The following is a 14,422-nucleotide window of genomic DNA, read 5'->3' on the forward strand; positions in this document are numbered from 1 at the left end:
ATGTGGCTATTGTTGAAAGTGTGGCTATAAACATTGGGGTACAAGTGCCCCTATGCATCAGCACTCCTGTATCCCTTGGGTAAATTCCTAGCAGTGCTATTGCTGGGTCCAGAGTTGATGTAGTTTTAATTTTTTGAGAACCTCCACACTGTTTTCAGAGTGGCTGCACCAGTTTGCATTCCCACCAACAGTGCAAGAGGGTTCCCGTTTCTCCACATCCTCTCCAGCATCTATAGTCTCCTAATTTGTTCTTTTTAGCCACTCTGACCGGCGTGAGGTGATATCTCAGGGTGGTTTTGATACGTATTTCCCTGATAAGGAGTGACACTGAGCAACTTTTCATGTGCCTGTTGGCCATCTGGATGTCTTTTTTAGAGAAGTTTATTTTCAGAGAGAGTGGGGGAGGCGAGGCAGAAGGAGAGAGAGAATCCCAAGCAGGCTCCACTATCAGCATGGAGCCTGATGTGGGACTTGATCTCACCACCATGAGATCATGACCTGAGCTGAAATCAAAAGTGAGATGCTTAACCGACTAAGCCCCCCAGGTGTCCCCCAGGGACTCTACTCTGAAGGAACCTACTACCATGCCTGTCCGCCAAATTAAAGTAAAACTCTACATCAACAATTTAGTTTTTTACAGATTATTAGGTGTGCATGACTATGAATTGTAAGACATTGTTTGTTAAGCAAAGTGAGGTGATAGTTGTTGAGGTCTCTTGCACTACACACGCACACACACACACACACACACACACACACACACACCACACAAACTTTAGGCATTTTATCATCTGGAGTATAAAGACAGAAGTCCAGTGAACTAATTCTTTCTAAACATTTCACACCAAAAATCATCTATAGACTTTTGTCCTCCCATCAGACAGCTTCCAAAGCATTTCAAGTGGGGGTTGTTAGGGAAGTAAGAGAAATCACTGGCTTATGGTCATCGCAGCAATTGTCGGTGAGCATGGGTGTGCAGACCATGTTCCAACTAGACATTCTGGCTCATCCCAACTACATATAAGAATAAGAAACTAATGAAAAAAATTATTCCTTCAGAGCTGGAAGAAAACCAAGAAACGGTCCAGCTTCCATACATCAATTTCACTGAGGCTCCCATGATTCAAATTTTCTTTGATCTTCAACTATATGGACCAAAAAGTGTTCATTTATGCCTCAGATTTGTAACAGAGTATGCCTTTTCAAACCACTCCTATTTTAACACCTAGATTACCTGTCATTCTTTTATCATTTCCGATCTCTCATATGGCAATTCCACTTATTTTGTTAGATCGTTAGCATTTTCACATTCTAGTCTACGTGACAGCATTAATCCATAGACAGTGTGCTCTGAATTACGAAGCTGAGTCCCTTTCATTACAGATTGGAAGACTAATCATAAAGGAGAATTCATTACATACATTTATTTTAACATATGGTACACGTGATCATATATTCTCGAGTCATAAAGTTTTAGGCTACACTAAAAAAAATCGGTAATGCCCAAAGATTTCTAAAGAATAAGTGGAAACGGGTATGGGAACGGGTACGGAGTAGCAGTAACAAACATGCCGATAGGTTCCAAAACGCAGACACGCTCCAACAGTGGTTTTTGCAGGTTATATTTTTCCAAGATGGGTTGCTAAGATAAAGGTGGAAAAACTCAGGTACTCCAAATAGATGGAAACCCTTTAGGCATGTAAAACCTACTGGAAATGCCACATCAATCAGTCAAGAAGATGTATCTTTTTTTTGTTAGCTAGAGATCTAGAAATCTTCAAAAGTAATATACGCATACAGCCCCATACCTTAGTCACCAACCATCACCAAACAGCCAGTGCTGATGGCGAAAGTCACACAACACACTATGACAGAAAGATGGTACGTTTCTCTCACTTGGATTCCCCAGTGGCATACCAAGCAACTTAATTACAGGGCTATACGATAAATTCTGATCCTACTTTCAAAGACATGCTTCCACAGATGAATGGTAAGTATCCTAAAGCAGATATAAACTAATCTGCCACTTAGAGGAAGCTGAAAAATATAAAAGACTCGGAAAGATGGCATGTATATTGGTTGTTCCCCTCTCCCCCAACACCCCTGATATCCTCATTCGTCTCTTGGATGAAATTTCATATTAGAGTTTCATCCCGTTAAAGCTTAAAACCCTACAGAGGACGAGGGCTGAGAGGCAGGTAAAGTGTCATGAGGAGTCTGAGAGATGAATTTGCTGAAATAAGAACCACTGGGCACCCTTGTCGGAAAATGTGCTATTAAATTCTGGGAGAACCAAAATAAAAGAAACCATGATTCCAGAGACAGGGCAGAGTTACAGCATCTATTCTACGGTGTGGCAAGTGAGACTAAATAACAGCTCTCCTTAAATAAAGGACTTGCTCCTGTCAATTCAGACTGGTTTCTTCTGCCTGATTAGAGGCTCGGCTTGTGGAGTAAGATCCAGTTTCCAGCGTGGGCTCTACCACTTAAAGGTTGTGTGACTTTTCTCAAGATCCTTAACCCCTCCGAGCCTCCATTTCTTTATTTCTAAAATAGAGAGAATAGCGACACAAACCTCACGGACATCTGGTAAGTATTTTATCTATCATAGTATTATAATCTGTATCAAGTGTTCATCACAGTGCCTGGCACTTATTAAGTGCACAATAAAGATGCTGATATTACTGCTCTGGTTTTTGGTTTCTGTTGTTACTGTTATCATGTGGGGGCAAACACTTTGCACAGACATGTTTGTCTAACCCCCAGAACACAGTGGTATGAGATCACTAAGTGAGGGAAGGGAAAGACCTGAGCTAGGACGGCCACAGAAGAGATGGAAAGAAAAGACAGGGGCACCTGGGTGGCTCAGCTGAAGTGTCCGACTCTTGTTTTTGGCTCAGGTCATGATCTCACAGATCACAGGGTTGAGCCCTACATTGGGCTCTGCACTGACAGCACGGAGCCTGTATAAGAAGTTTCTTTTTCCCTTTCTCTCTGTCCCTTCCCTGCGTGCTCTCTCTCTCCCTTACTCTCTCTCTCTCAAAATAAATAAATAAACTTAAAAAAAGAAAAGACAGATTACAAAGATTAACAACTTTCTTGGATACCAAAGGAGAGGACAGAGTCAAAACTGGCAGAGAAGCTCCCAGCCCTACTGCCTGGAAAACAATGCCACATGGCCAAAACCACTAAGTCAGGAAGGAAAGGCCATTTCAGGGGGAAAGGAGGGGATCTAACAGTCATTTACTCTATCAGCTGTGTAAAACAATGATCTAGAACTATGCAGTCTGAGACATTAATGCCTCACTACTTCAATAAAATGTACATGAATTATAATTTAAAATTTAATTCTTCGGTCACACTGGCCACATGTGACTAGCATCTGCTATACCAGACAGCACAGATACAGAACATTCCCCATCATCACAGAAAGTTCTCTTAGACAGTGTTGATACAGCCCAAGAATAAGCAAACTCCTTGTGTAAAAGGCAAAATAATAAACACTTTCGACCCTGTGGGCCCTACTGGCTCTGCTCCAACTTCCCAACTCTGCCATCACCACATGAAAGCAACATTAGACAGTACGTAAATGAATGGGCATGGCTGTGTTCCAATAAAACTTTAATTACCAAAACAAACAGTGGAACACATTTGGCCCATGGGCTATGGCTTGCCCACCCCTGATCTAGAACTAGGTTTGGGTGCTTAGAGGCCCAAAACCCACTGTTAAATCTCAAGAGTCCCTTACTAGCTGTAGGATCTTCAGAAGTTATGTAAACTCTCGTGGCTTCAATTACCTAATATGTAAAATGAGAATAATACATCCCTCATTAAGATGTTGGGGAAGTAAAAAGATATCATGGGCATAAACATGACCGGCTTTTAGAAGGAATGTGGCTTCATCTAAGCATCTCTCTCCAACTCTCCGTTTCTGTGTATTGGCATCAAGGCCATGGGGCAAAAAGACTATCAAACAGCAAATATCTGGGCTCAGAGTTCTTTCATCTGGGCATTTTTCTATTAAACCTATAGGGGATACCCACCACAGCTCTCATCCCGCAGCTCCCGAATTCCCAAGAAAATTGCAGCTGAGCAAGTCAGGAAGCTTATTATACTGCAAAGGTTATTATACTTTTCTTGGATTTGCTCTGACAAATCCTGAAATTTCACCTTTCCCCATCCCTAGAGAGGAGGAGGTCCAAAGAATGCTGCTGTAGCAGCCTAAGGCACAGACACAGAGGTCTGAGGCAGCAGAAGCCAGGTCCACTGGCTCTCCTTCTGTGAGCTTTGCTAAGGTGAGGACAGAGAGCAGGCAAGGAGGAAAAGCGAGACGGTTGCAACCTTAGGCCAGAATCAAGGAGATCTGAGGGTGTTCACTTCAGTGCATTGGAGAACAGGGCGGGCAAACCCTGGCCATGGCCAAGTGCCTTCCTTTGCGCTCACAGAGTCAGCCACAGCTTTGACAGCCTGGATAGGCCCAAAGCTCACGCTGCCTGAGCAAATGTGGTCAATCTCTTCCTTGTGCTTGGCCTGCTCTATCCACAGCTGTTTTTATAATACCTCTCAAAAACATACATTCCAAACATTAAGCAACGGCTTTGCTCGGTGCCTTTGTGTGTCTGGTGTGTGCGTGTATATGTGTGTGTGCATGTAAACATACGTGTGAGCCCCAGTCTCTTCCTGCTATCTCCCCATTACTATTAAGGGCACCACCATCTCCTCAATATTTTTCCCCTTACACTGTAAACATCACCTTCTTTCCTGATTCTTTTCAATGGTCTTCCCCCACCGATTTCTTCAAAATATAGTTCACAAACCAATCAGGCTGGACTGACCCAAGTCACAAATCCTGAGGAACCCCACACATCTGTGAGGTTACATGTGGTAAATCCAGAGAATAGGGAAATAAATCTGCCCGTTCAATGCTGGTGTAGAGCCCAGGTTTTAACTTCAAACTCTAAACTGGAGCATTTAACCAGCAACAAACCTCTCTTAATACTTATCATTTCAGCTGTTGTAGCTGAACCATAAAATTGAATTATTTATTTTTCAAATAAGAATGGATGGTTGTTTAATAAGTTCAGTATTATTGGGGCAATGACAGGGAAAATAAATGCTAAGGAAATGTGTAAGTGTTTCAAAAATCTCATTGGCAGATTTCTACAATCTTATTAAAACCTGGACATCTGCCCTTAACTCTAGACATCAGATCTAGTCAAAATTTAATAAAACACTTTGCGACCAGTTTTCCAACTTCACCTAATCTTCAATCTTCAGTCTGGTAATTTTAACCAGACTACAAGTTAAATTAAGAGGAAAAAAAAACAAACATTCAAAGCAAATTCTATATCCAAACTCTGTAAAATCTTTTACACTTAAAATTATGAAACTATTTAAAATATTTACTCATGTAATTCAAATCAGCCAGAAATGATCCCTAAATTATCTGGATATTGTCAACAATGTGAGTTTTGGCCTGAAATTTCCAGATCCCTGCATTAGTTTTCAAATGTACCTTGTATGAAACATCATCTTACAGTCTAATTTTACCACTCACCAAAAAAGCCCTGTAATTAAGTGTCTGCTTCGTGATCAGAACTGTCTGTGAAAGAATACAGAAGAAGGAACTTACATGTGAAATTTCCTAATCTGCATTTGACACTTTTCAAAAGAAAATAGTAGTGATTAGTAACAATTATCCAGAAGACTCAATGAACTCTCAGAATTCTGAAAGTAATGAATGAGACTGTCATTTTTACTTTACTACATTTGCCCATATTTCATTGTATCTATGTGTCTCAGGGAGAGGTGCACAATTAAAAAGAACAGATGATACTGTCCATCAAGAACATGCCTTGACCAAATTCCAAGTTAACAGTGGAGGTCAGAAGGATGCAGCTTAACATATACAAAAGCCACATTAAAAAACAGGTAATAACAACAAAAACCTAGCAGGACAGAAATACAGAATGCTCTTAAAATTATCCTATTTTCTGCCATGCAGTAATTTAAAGTGTTTAAACTTCGGGGACACTTGGGTGGCTCAGTCAGTTGAGTGTCTGACTCTTGATTTCAGCTCAGGTCATGACCCAGGGTCATGGGATCAAGCCCCGGCTCAGTGCAGAGCCTGCTTGGGATTTTCTTTCTTCCTCCTTTCTTCTTTCCTTCCTTTCTTTCTTTTTTGCTTTCTCTTTCTCTCTTTCTTTCTTTCTCCCTCCCTCTCTCTCTCTCTCTCCTTCTGCACCTGTCCCCCACCCATAGTGTCTCACTCATAACTAACTAAATAAACAAATAAAATGCTTAAACTTTAATTGGATACAGCTTTTAAAAAATCTGCAGTATTCACCTACTTTGTAATAAGGGACTTTAGTTCTTTTAAAAGTAATGTTACCTTGAAAACAAAAAAGTAAGATAACCTTAAAAAATTTGCACTTGAGAACTTTATATGTAAATGCACCCATCCTAAATGCATAAGGTGATCTGTAGTGATTACATTGGATTAGGTTTTGTGGTAAGAGAGTTTCTTTGGAAAAACTATATTTTCTCTATCAATATTGGAACATGTGGTTTAATGAGTAATTTTTATCCTTGCCAGGCACAAGAGAGAAGCTTAGAGACAACATTTGGAAGGCAAACAGTCTAACTCTGGGGACACATTTTGGTGGTTTTTGAGGACAACAGAGAAGAATCTTTGAAATAGGAACTGAATAGAAAATCTGAAATGCAGGGCCTTCATAACTATTTCCCAGACTCTTCCAATGAAGCAAATACGGTGAAACCTCATTAAATCCAACACCAGTGACTCAGAATTTGGATTAATTAAAGACAGAAGCTGGGACAAAGTTTAACACAGTCTAAATAATGCTGAAAATGCTCATGAAGGACAAAACTGCTTTCATCTTTCAGGTATGAAAATTTTAAATAACTGGTTTATCAAAGTTTGTTTTCTCAGTGTGCTTGTCCTCTACATTGATTTTTAGCTGTTATATTTTTCTGATTGCAATAAAAATTTATTTTGGAGAAAGTTCTAAAACATAGATGTTAGCATATCAGATTCGCCTCCTCCTCACTGTCATTTTTAATGAGATTTTCCTGCATGTTTACAATATTCAGCTGACCACTGAGTATATTTATCTTCTTCTGGATAGCCCCCCTCCTTAAAAAAAAAAAAAAAAAAAAAAAAAAAAGATCCAAAATAGGAATAAAAAGTGATCATTACTTACGAACACAACTTGAAAAGGTAGGATCCGGGCCAAATCCCATTTTGCAGGTACATCTATAGCTGCCCATGGTATTCAAACACTCACCATTTGGGCACACACCCTGTAGCTGGCATTCATTAATATCTGCAGGAAAACACAAGCCTTTTAGAAGAAGTCATCAAGCCCAGTTGAACAGATCCTGGCTGTAAAGAGCATGCACTTTATTTTCACTACAATTGTCTCTTCGAGTAAATAGATGTTAGCTTTCAACACAACTGGTGCGAGTAACCTAAAATCAAATCAAACATTCACTGAACACCTCCAACTTATCTAACAACTATTTAGTATGCACCTACCCTTCCCCTGGTTCTTTTCTGAGTATTAGAGATTGGTCAGTGGGCAAAACTGACGAGATTCCTGCCTTCACAGAGTTTGCACATGAGTGGGTATTAGGTCTTAAACATCATACAGGTAAGGCAAAGACTCTTACCCTGTAGACACCTGCAGTCTAGCTGGACATACAACTACCTACAAATTAAAGAAAGGGAAAGCAGTTGAACTTATCACAATTAGAAGAAAGGTCATCAACTTGAAGAAGTCAAATTATGAAAGTGCCTGTGTAGGCAGCAAGTCCCAGTGGAGTTAATTGGAGGAAGGGGAGATTAGAGCCCTGGGGTGGGGCAGGGAGATGGTCAAGACTTCATCAGGCATCAAAGGTGGGGATAGGTAGATGGATGGGGAGGAAGGGATGAGGGACCTACAAGAGTGACCCCAGAGCGTGGGCACAGAGACTGCAGAAGGGAAGGGGAATCAGGAAACCCTTAGTCAAACTGTTGGCTAGAAAAGTAGTTTCAGAAGGTAAACAGTTGGAAAGGGAGCTTGTTAAAGCCAGGCTAAGTTTGGATTCACTTTTACTGAGAAGAGGGAGCAATCCTAAAGGTTTCTGAGCATGAGGAAGATATAACCAAAGCCAGGCTCCAGGGAAATTCATCTGGCCAACACATGGCTTGATAAGAGGAGACCAGAAGCTGAGGACTGAAGGAGTAACCCAAGTATGAGATGTGACAAGCCAGGTTGGGGACAGTGAGAATAATCAGGAAGGAAGGAATGTTTCTTTTGAAAAGAACAATGGGCAGTGCATAGGGTTTGGCCAGCACAACACTGGAAAGGAACAGAAAGGAGTCAAAAATGCCTGGGAGGCATCTAATCTGAGAGAAGGGGAAAAGACATTGTTGGTTTTGTGGAAAGTTCTGAGGAAAAAAAGAAGCAGATGAAGAGATTAGTTTAATATTTGAAGGTCACATGAGGATACTCAAACATAAAATTCGGCAGCAGTGGCATATTCAGGAATAAACTAAAAAGACGCCATGGCTAGAAACAGACTTGAGGTCAGCCACATATGGTGATTTCTATGGTCTGAATGTTTGCGTCTCCTCCAAATTCAGGTGCTGAAATCCTAACCTCCAAAGGTAATGGTATGGCGGGGGTGGCGGGAGGTGGGGATTTGCTTAAATCATGAGGAAGATCCTTAGCCCCTTCCATCATTTGAGGACACAACAGAGAAGTTTGAAACCAGAAGACGGCCCTCAGTGAAGGTGATCATGCTGGCACCTTGATCTTGGACTTCCCAGGAGTCTCCAGACCTGTAGCTTATGAGCTACCCAGGTGGTGGTATTGTTAAGGCAGCCTAAACAGGCTATGACAGTGATCCAAAGGGAAATCCAAAGAATTTGCAAGAAGAGAGATAAAAACATAGTGCTTTAAAAAAAAAAAAAAAGATTATAGCGTCATTTGCAAAGGTAATTAATTAAAAATAAAAAACAGAATAGGACAAGTTAAAAGTGAAGAATGAGTAGTCATTTATATTTTTATTCAGGATGGCTTACGAAGCTTAACATTAATGGATATGGTTATTAGCATTTCTATTTCCAATCATGTTAGCTTCCTTCAATCATCAGTTCTAATAAAACTTTTATTAATAACTATACAATTAATTTTCTAAATTAAAATTACACGATTGGCAGAAAAATATTACTAGCAGAATTGCCACATAAAAAGGCAAGTAGAGACCTCAGTAAATGATTATTTGCTTATATTTCATATTCTAAATAGCCATTGATATCTATAATGGACTTATTTTATCAGACACCTGCAGTTTTTCATTTCAGTGATAAAATACATTTTCAATGACACCCAAATGACAAGTTACCATTCTATCTGTTGTAGAAACTCTACAGCATTCTAACTTGGGTCCAGCTGAAAACTGGCACAGCAAGATTACACCTGGCACAACAGATGGTCTAGCACCTGATCATCTGATTCTTTGCCAGAGTGTACATTGTGCTGTAACACACAGTTATGCACAGCATGTAACTGAAAAGATTTCCAGGATCACTCATTCTCCTTAAGAAAACCACCATGAAGGACCAGGAAGAATGCCAAGTCCAGTTGGGGCTACATGGTACAACTAAAGCCCTTATCACATGTCCCAACTTAAACCTCAAACTTGAAGAATCAGCCAGTTGTGGTCAAAAAGGCTAGACACAATCTGTACTCTTCTGTTTTCCCTCATGTCCCCACTAGGGAGTGATTTATTAGCCTTCCTCTTTCCCTGAATGGCCTGCACTTCTGTTCACTGGATGTACCACTACACATTCCCTGTTCACCTCCTGGAATGCCAAACCTCCCTGCGACTGGAGTTTTCTAAGAAGTAGTGTACCAGCCTCACTGCTGGCTGCCAGGTTAAGGTGGAGGTTTTGTCTTTCAATGGATAAATACCTGACGTCCAATAACTTCCTTGTGCCCACTTCCAATGTCCTCTCTTCGACTCTCCTCAACATTGCCCACTGCCCTCAACAATGATGCCATGGGGATGGAGGTCAGGAATTAAGGCTTCAAAAAACCCACTACAGCTACAGACAGGAATAGGAAAATGTCATAAAGAAGGGGAATCATGCATTTCCTACTGTCTTGATCCTTATCAGCTCATGCCAAAAGCACCAGAAACACCGCCTCCCCTAAGTTTGGCCCCCCCCAGAAGCATGCAACTTTCTTCATGACACACTCTCTTGGCTTCCAAAAAAACTCCTGCTTCCATTAACTGCCTCAATTTATTTTTTAACCTATTCTCCAAAATACCATAAAATATAGATTAAAGCCCCAGGTTCTTTTTTAATTTACACACAGCAAAATATATCTTAAATATACAACTACATGAACTTTTACATATACATATGCATACATATATTCACGTGTGCACACGTACATACTGAATAACCACCATACAGACTGTGATTTAGAACATTTCCATCACCTCAGAAAGCTCCTTTACTCCCTCTTCCCAGTTAACATCTCTGCCCCCACAGCTAAGTACTATTATCCATTAGTATGGCCTGTTCTTCTACTGCATATAAGGGAATCCTATTGTGTATGTTCTTTTGCTTGACTTTTATTCATTTTAATGCCTGTGAGAATTCATTCTTTTTTTTTTTTAATGTTTATTTATTTTTGAGACAGAGAGAGACAGAGCATGAACGGGGGAGGGTCAGAGAGAGACGGAAACACAGAATCCGAAGCAGGCTCCAGGCTCTGAGCTGTCAGCACAAAGCCCGACACGGGGCTCGGACTCACAGACCGTGAGATCATGACCTGAGCTGAAGTCGGATGCTTAACCGACGGAGCCACCCAGGCGCCCCGAGAATTCATTCTTTTACTGATGTTGTATTTTTATTGTGTGAGGATATCAAAATTAATTTGTCCATTCAACTATTGACATTTGGATTATTTCCAATTTTTGGCTATCAGTAACAATGTTCCTGTGAACATTCTGTGTGTGTGTGTGTGTGTGTGTGTGTGTGTGTGAGAGAGAGAGTGTGTGCAGTCTTATATAATAGATGTCTTTTGGTAGGCCAAGGTAGTCATTACTCTCAGATTTATTTCTAGGAGTTTCTAGTTCATTACAGAAGACTCATGTTTACTTTAATAAATAATCATGGTGTTGTCCAAAGTGGTTATGCCCATGTCCAGCCCAGAACCCACTGCTCCACATCCTCACCAAATTACTGCCAGTCTTTTTCATTTTAGTTATTCTGGTGGGAGTGTAGTGTTGTTTCACTGTGGTTTTAATTTGTACTTGCAATATATTTATTGGTCATTTGGATATAAAAACATTCTCCTCTAAAATGCAAATATCTATGGGGGTGCCTGGGTGGCTCAGTGAGTCAAGCACCCGACTTCAATTCAGGTCATGATCTCACAGTTTATGGGTTTGAGCCCCACTTCAGGATCTGTGCTGACAGCTCAGAGCCTGGAGCCTGCTTCAGATTCTGTGCCTCCTTCTCTGTCCCTTCCCCACTCATGCTCTGTCTCTGCCTCAAAAATAAATTAAAAAAAAAAAAACATTAAAAAGCAATTATCTATGGAATGTTGTAGGTAAGACTACTTCCTTCTTAGTAGTCAGGGAGAGGGGCTGGTGATTCCCATAGTGGGAAGGGTGTGTGCTCACCTGCAGGACATTCTGGGTTGTTACAAGAACTGGAGAACACACGGTGGGTAGGTATGAGGGAGCTCAGCATTCTAAAAGCGTGGTCAGTCCCCCTTGACGAAGAATTGTTCAGCCAAAAAGGTCCACAATGCCCTCGCTGAGAAATTCACACAGAGATGGTGAAAATCTTAGTTTGTAAGTACAGAAGGGACCATTTTCAAGGCAGGCTGAGGAATGAGGGAGTGAAAGTAGGTGCTGGCTACACAGAAGACCTGAAAGGTTTCATTCACTTGACTCAGTATCCGTATCTTCCCCGTCTGACAATCTCCCACTGTCATAGAGACTGCTATGGTCTTAGCTAAAAGCACAAGAGACAGGGTCCCCCAAATCCCTGAGCTGGGGACTGTGTGGTTTGTGACCTAGAAGACTACCATCCTGTAGCACTACTGAGTCTGATCAGGTCTCTGACAAGATTCATGAGACTTCACTGTCATCTGCTGAGAGCCCTGGGTACCTGTTACACCTGTTTTAAGCACTCCCAGAGCCCTGGGTACCTGTTATACCTGTTTTAAGCAAGGCAGTTGTCTTTCATTTGCTTCAAGTACTGAGCTTCTATAATAAGAGGATGCTTGTCGAGAAAATGTTTTAAAGTTTTGAATCCTGACCTTTTATTTCTGTGACAAATCATATTGCAGGTTTCAACAACTTGCTCACAAATGAAACCTTCAAAAGCATTCCATTCATAAAGTGTTAATTCCTAATATACAAAATTTTACACCTAAACTTAGATCAAAAAAATTTTTTTGCTACTTCCTTCTTCCGTCCCCTGCTTTGCTCCCGAGAAGACTTACTAGGTGCTAGTTTATATTCTCTGTACTTAAAAAACAAAAACAAAAAGGTAAAAAATCAAAACTCCCATACTTTTTAATTTAGAACCTCAGAAATTAATATGAAATATGAACAATTAATGATCCCAATGACTTTCTCAGGTAGCCAAGCTCTTTAAGATCTTTCTAAATAAACTGATAAAAATCACAAATGCTTTAAGAACGTATTTAACTGAACACGTTATATCTGGACATGAGAAGTTTAAGGAGGACACTAAGAGAAGATGTTATCAGGCAAAAGTTTAACAATTATATGAAACATGATGGGCAAATTATGAATTTTAATTCTATTTAGACTTCAATTCCTACGGCTATTTTTTAAATCAAATAAAAGTTTCTAACTTGATTATCATTTTCATAAGTAACTTATATCTGACAAACATAACTGTTTCAGATCAGAAGTATCATATTTTATAAGGGTCAGCCAATTTCCCTTAATGCATTTTGATTAAATTGAAAGTATTTTAGTTTTTAAACAAACAGATCAACAAATGAATTTGTTCATTGTTCTCCCTCTGTACAGCACTGATTTTTTTCTGGCCAACTATGGAAATCTATCCTTTCAAGGAATGGTATAACCACTGGAGACCTCACAGTTTTCAGAGTTAAAGAGTAAAGATCCAAGGGAATGGCTGAAGGGAGTTGGTCCTCTTATACAGCCAATCTTCATACCTTCCAATCTGAGCTGCTTGGTTAAGTCTAAGAAGTTGACAGAGGCAGAAACAAGAGGAGAAACTCATACAGCCTCATGAGCAACTTTCCAGTAGGCAAAAATCCATAGGGATACAGGTAACACAGAGGAGACTAGCTTGAAACCTTTATAGAGGGTCTCTGCCCACAATAGCCTACCATGGCTTCTAGCCATAACAAATTCAGTAATACAAAACTGGTCTTCTTGTAAGTCTAAAATGGTTGAATATTAGTAATGTCACATGGTTCAACCCAATACAACTGAAATTGAAGGCATCTATTACCCAGAGAGCAGAAAAATACAGAGCAGTTGGAAAATATGCTTAATGAGAGACCATTTAAACAACCTCATATAACACAGCTTTAGTATTTGAGTAGTAGGCAATGATACAATCTTCTAGTACTATGACACAAGGATCCTCATGTGCCTTTACATTTGTATTACTCACCTCCTCTCATGGGAACTTCATGACAATTCTGGATGGTGAGCAACAGTCATTCGCATTTTATAAGCATAATTTTGTCCAAGATCTTTTTTTTTTAAAAGGGTTAATTAAAATACATGAAGGGTTAACAATCTAATCAGAGGCATATCCCATTAATACCTAGTTTTACTGTAATGAGGATGCTAAATTATGTTACCTAGAGCAAGCCATTTTGTTTCTCTTGATCTCACGTTCCTTTCCTGTAACACAAAAGGGCTGAGCCAGATAATTCCCAAGGTTACTTTTAGCTTAAATATTCAGACTTTAAAACAATCTGCCAGGACTTAAAATACCAAGGAATAAATAATGACAGTTAATGCATAATATATTATGAATAGCATAAGTGTCCTTATGGGAAATAAACACACTTTTATGTATCCATTCTCCTAAAGGAAAGTATGTATGTTTAACAAAGTAATAATTTACTGCCTTTTTAGTGACGCAAGTTTATACAGGAAATGAGGCATGTCTAATAACCGAAAGGAATTAAGTCCAAGGTGAGAAAAGGGCATGAAGATCTTCACATTGTGTGAAAATATGAAGCCTTCTACAGATTCTGCTGTGTATATTCAGGTTTTGCTGATGGAAAGAAATTCCAGCATATAAGTTGGCAATATAACTTCCAATTGAAAGCAGAAAAAAATTCCTCTCAAGGTAAATAAATACTTTCCCTTG

General features: G+C 39.9%; 1 protein-coding gene across 9 annotated transcripts in view; it reads right to left on the minus strand.

Moving 5' to 3' along the window:
- The window catches only part of LTBP1 (latent transforming growth factor beta binding protein 1), a 402,262-nt gene that overhangs the window by 139,418 nt on the left and 248,422 nt on the right, over positions 1-14,422 (minus strand). For all 9 annotated transcript variants that reach the window (XM_049652315.1, XM_049652312.1, XM_049652314.1 and 6 more), the window contains one exon: positions 7,224-7,346. In XM_049652315.1, coding sequence (XP_049508272.1) covers positions 7,224-7,346 — 123 coding nt within the window. The remainder of the gene's footprint in view (positions 1-7,223; positions 7,347-14,422) is intronic.

The sequence above is a fragment of the Panthera uncia genome, assembly GCF_023721935.1.
Source record: "Panthera uncia isolate 11264 chromosome A3 unlocalized genomic scaffold, Puncia_PCG_1.0 HiC_scaffold_12, whole genome shotgun sequence".
Lineage (NCBI taxonomy): Eukaryota > Metazoa > Chordata > Mammalia > Carnivora > Felidae > Panthera > Panthera uncia.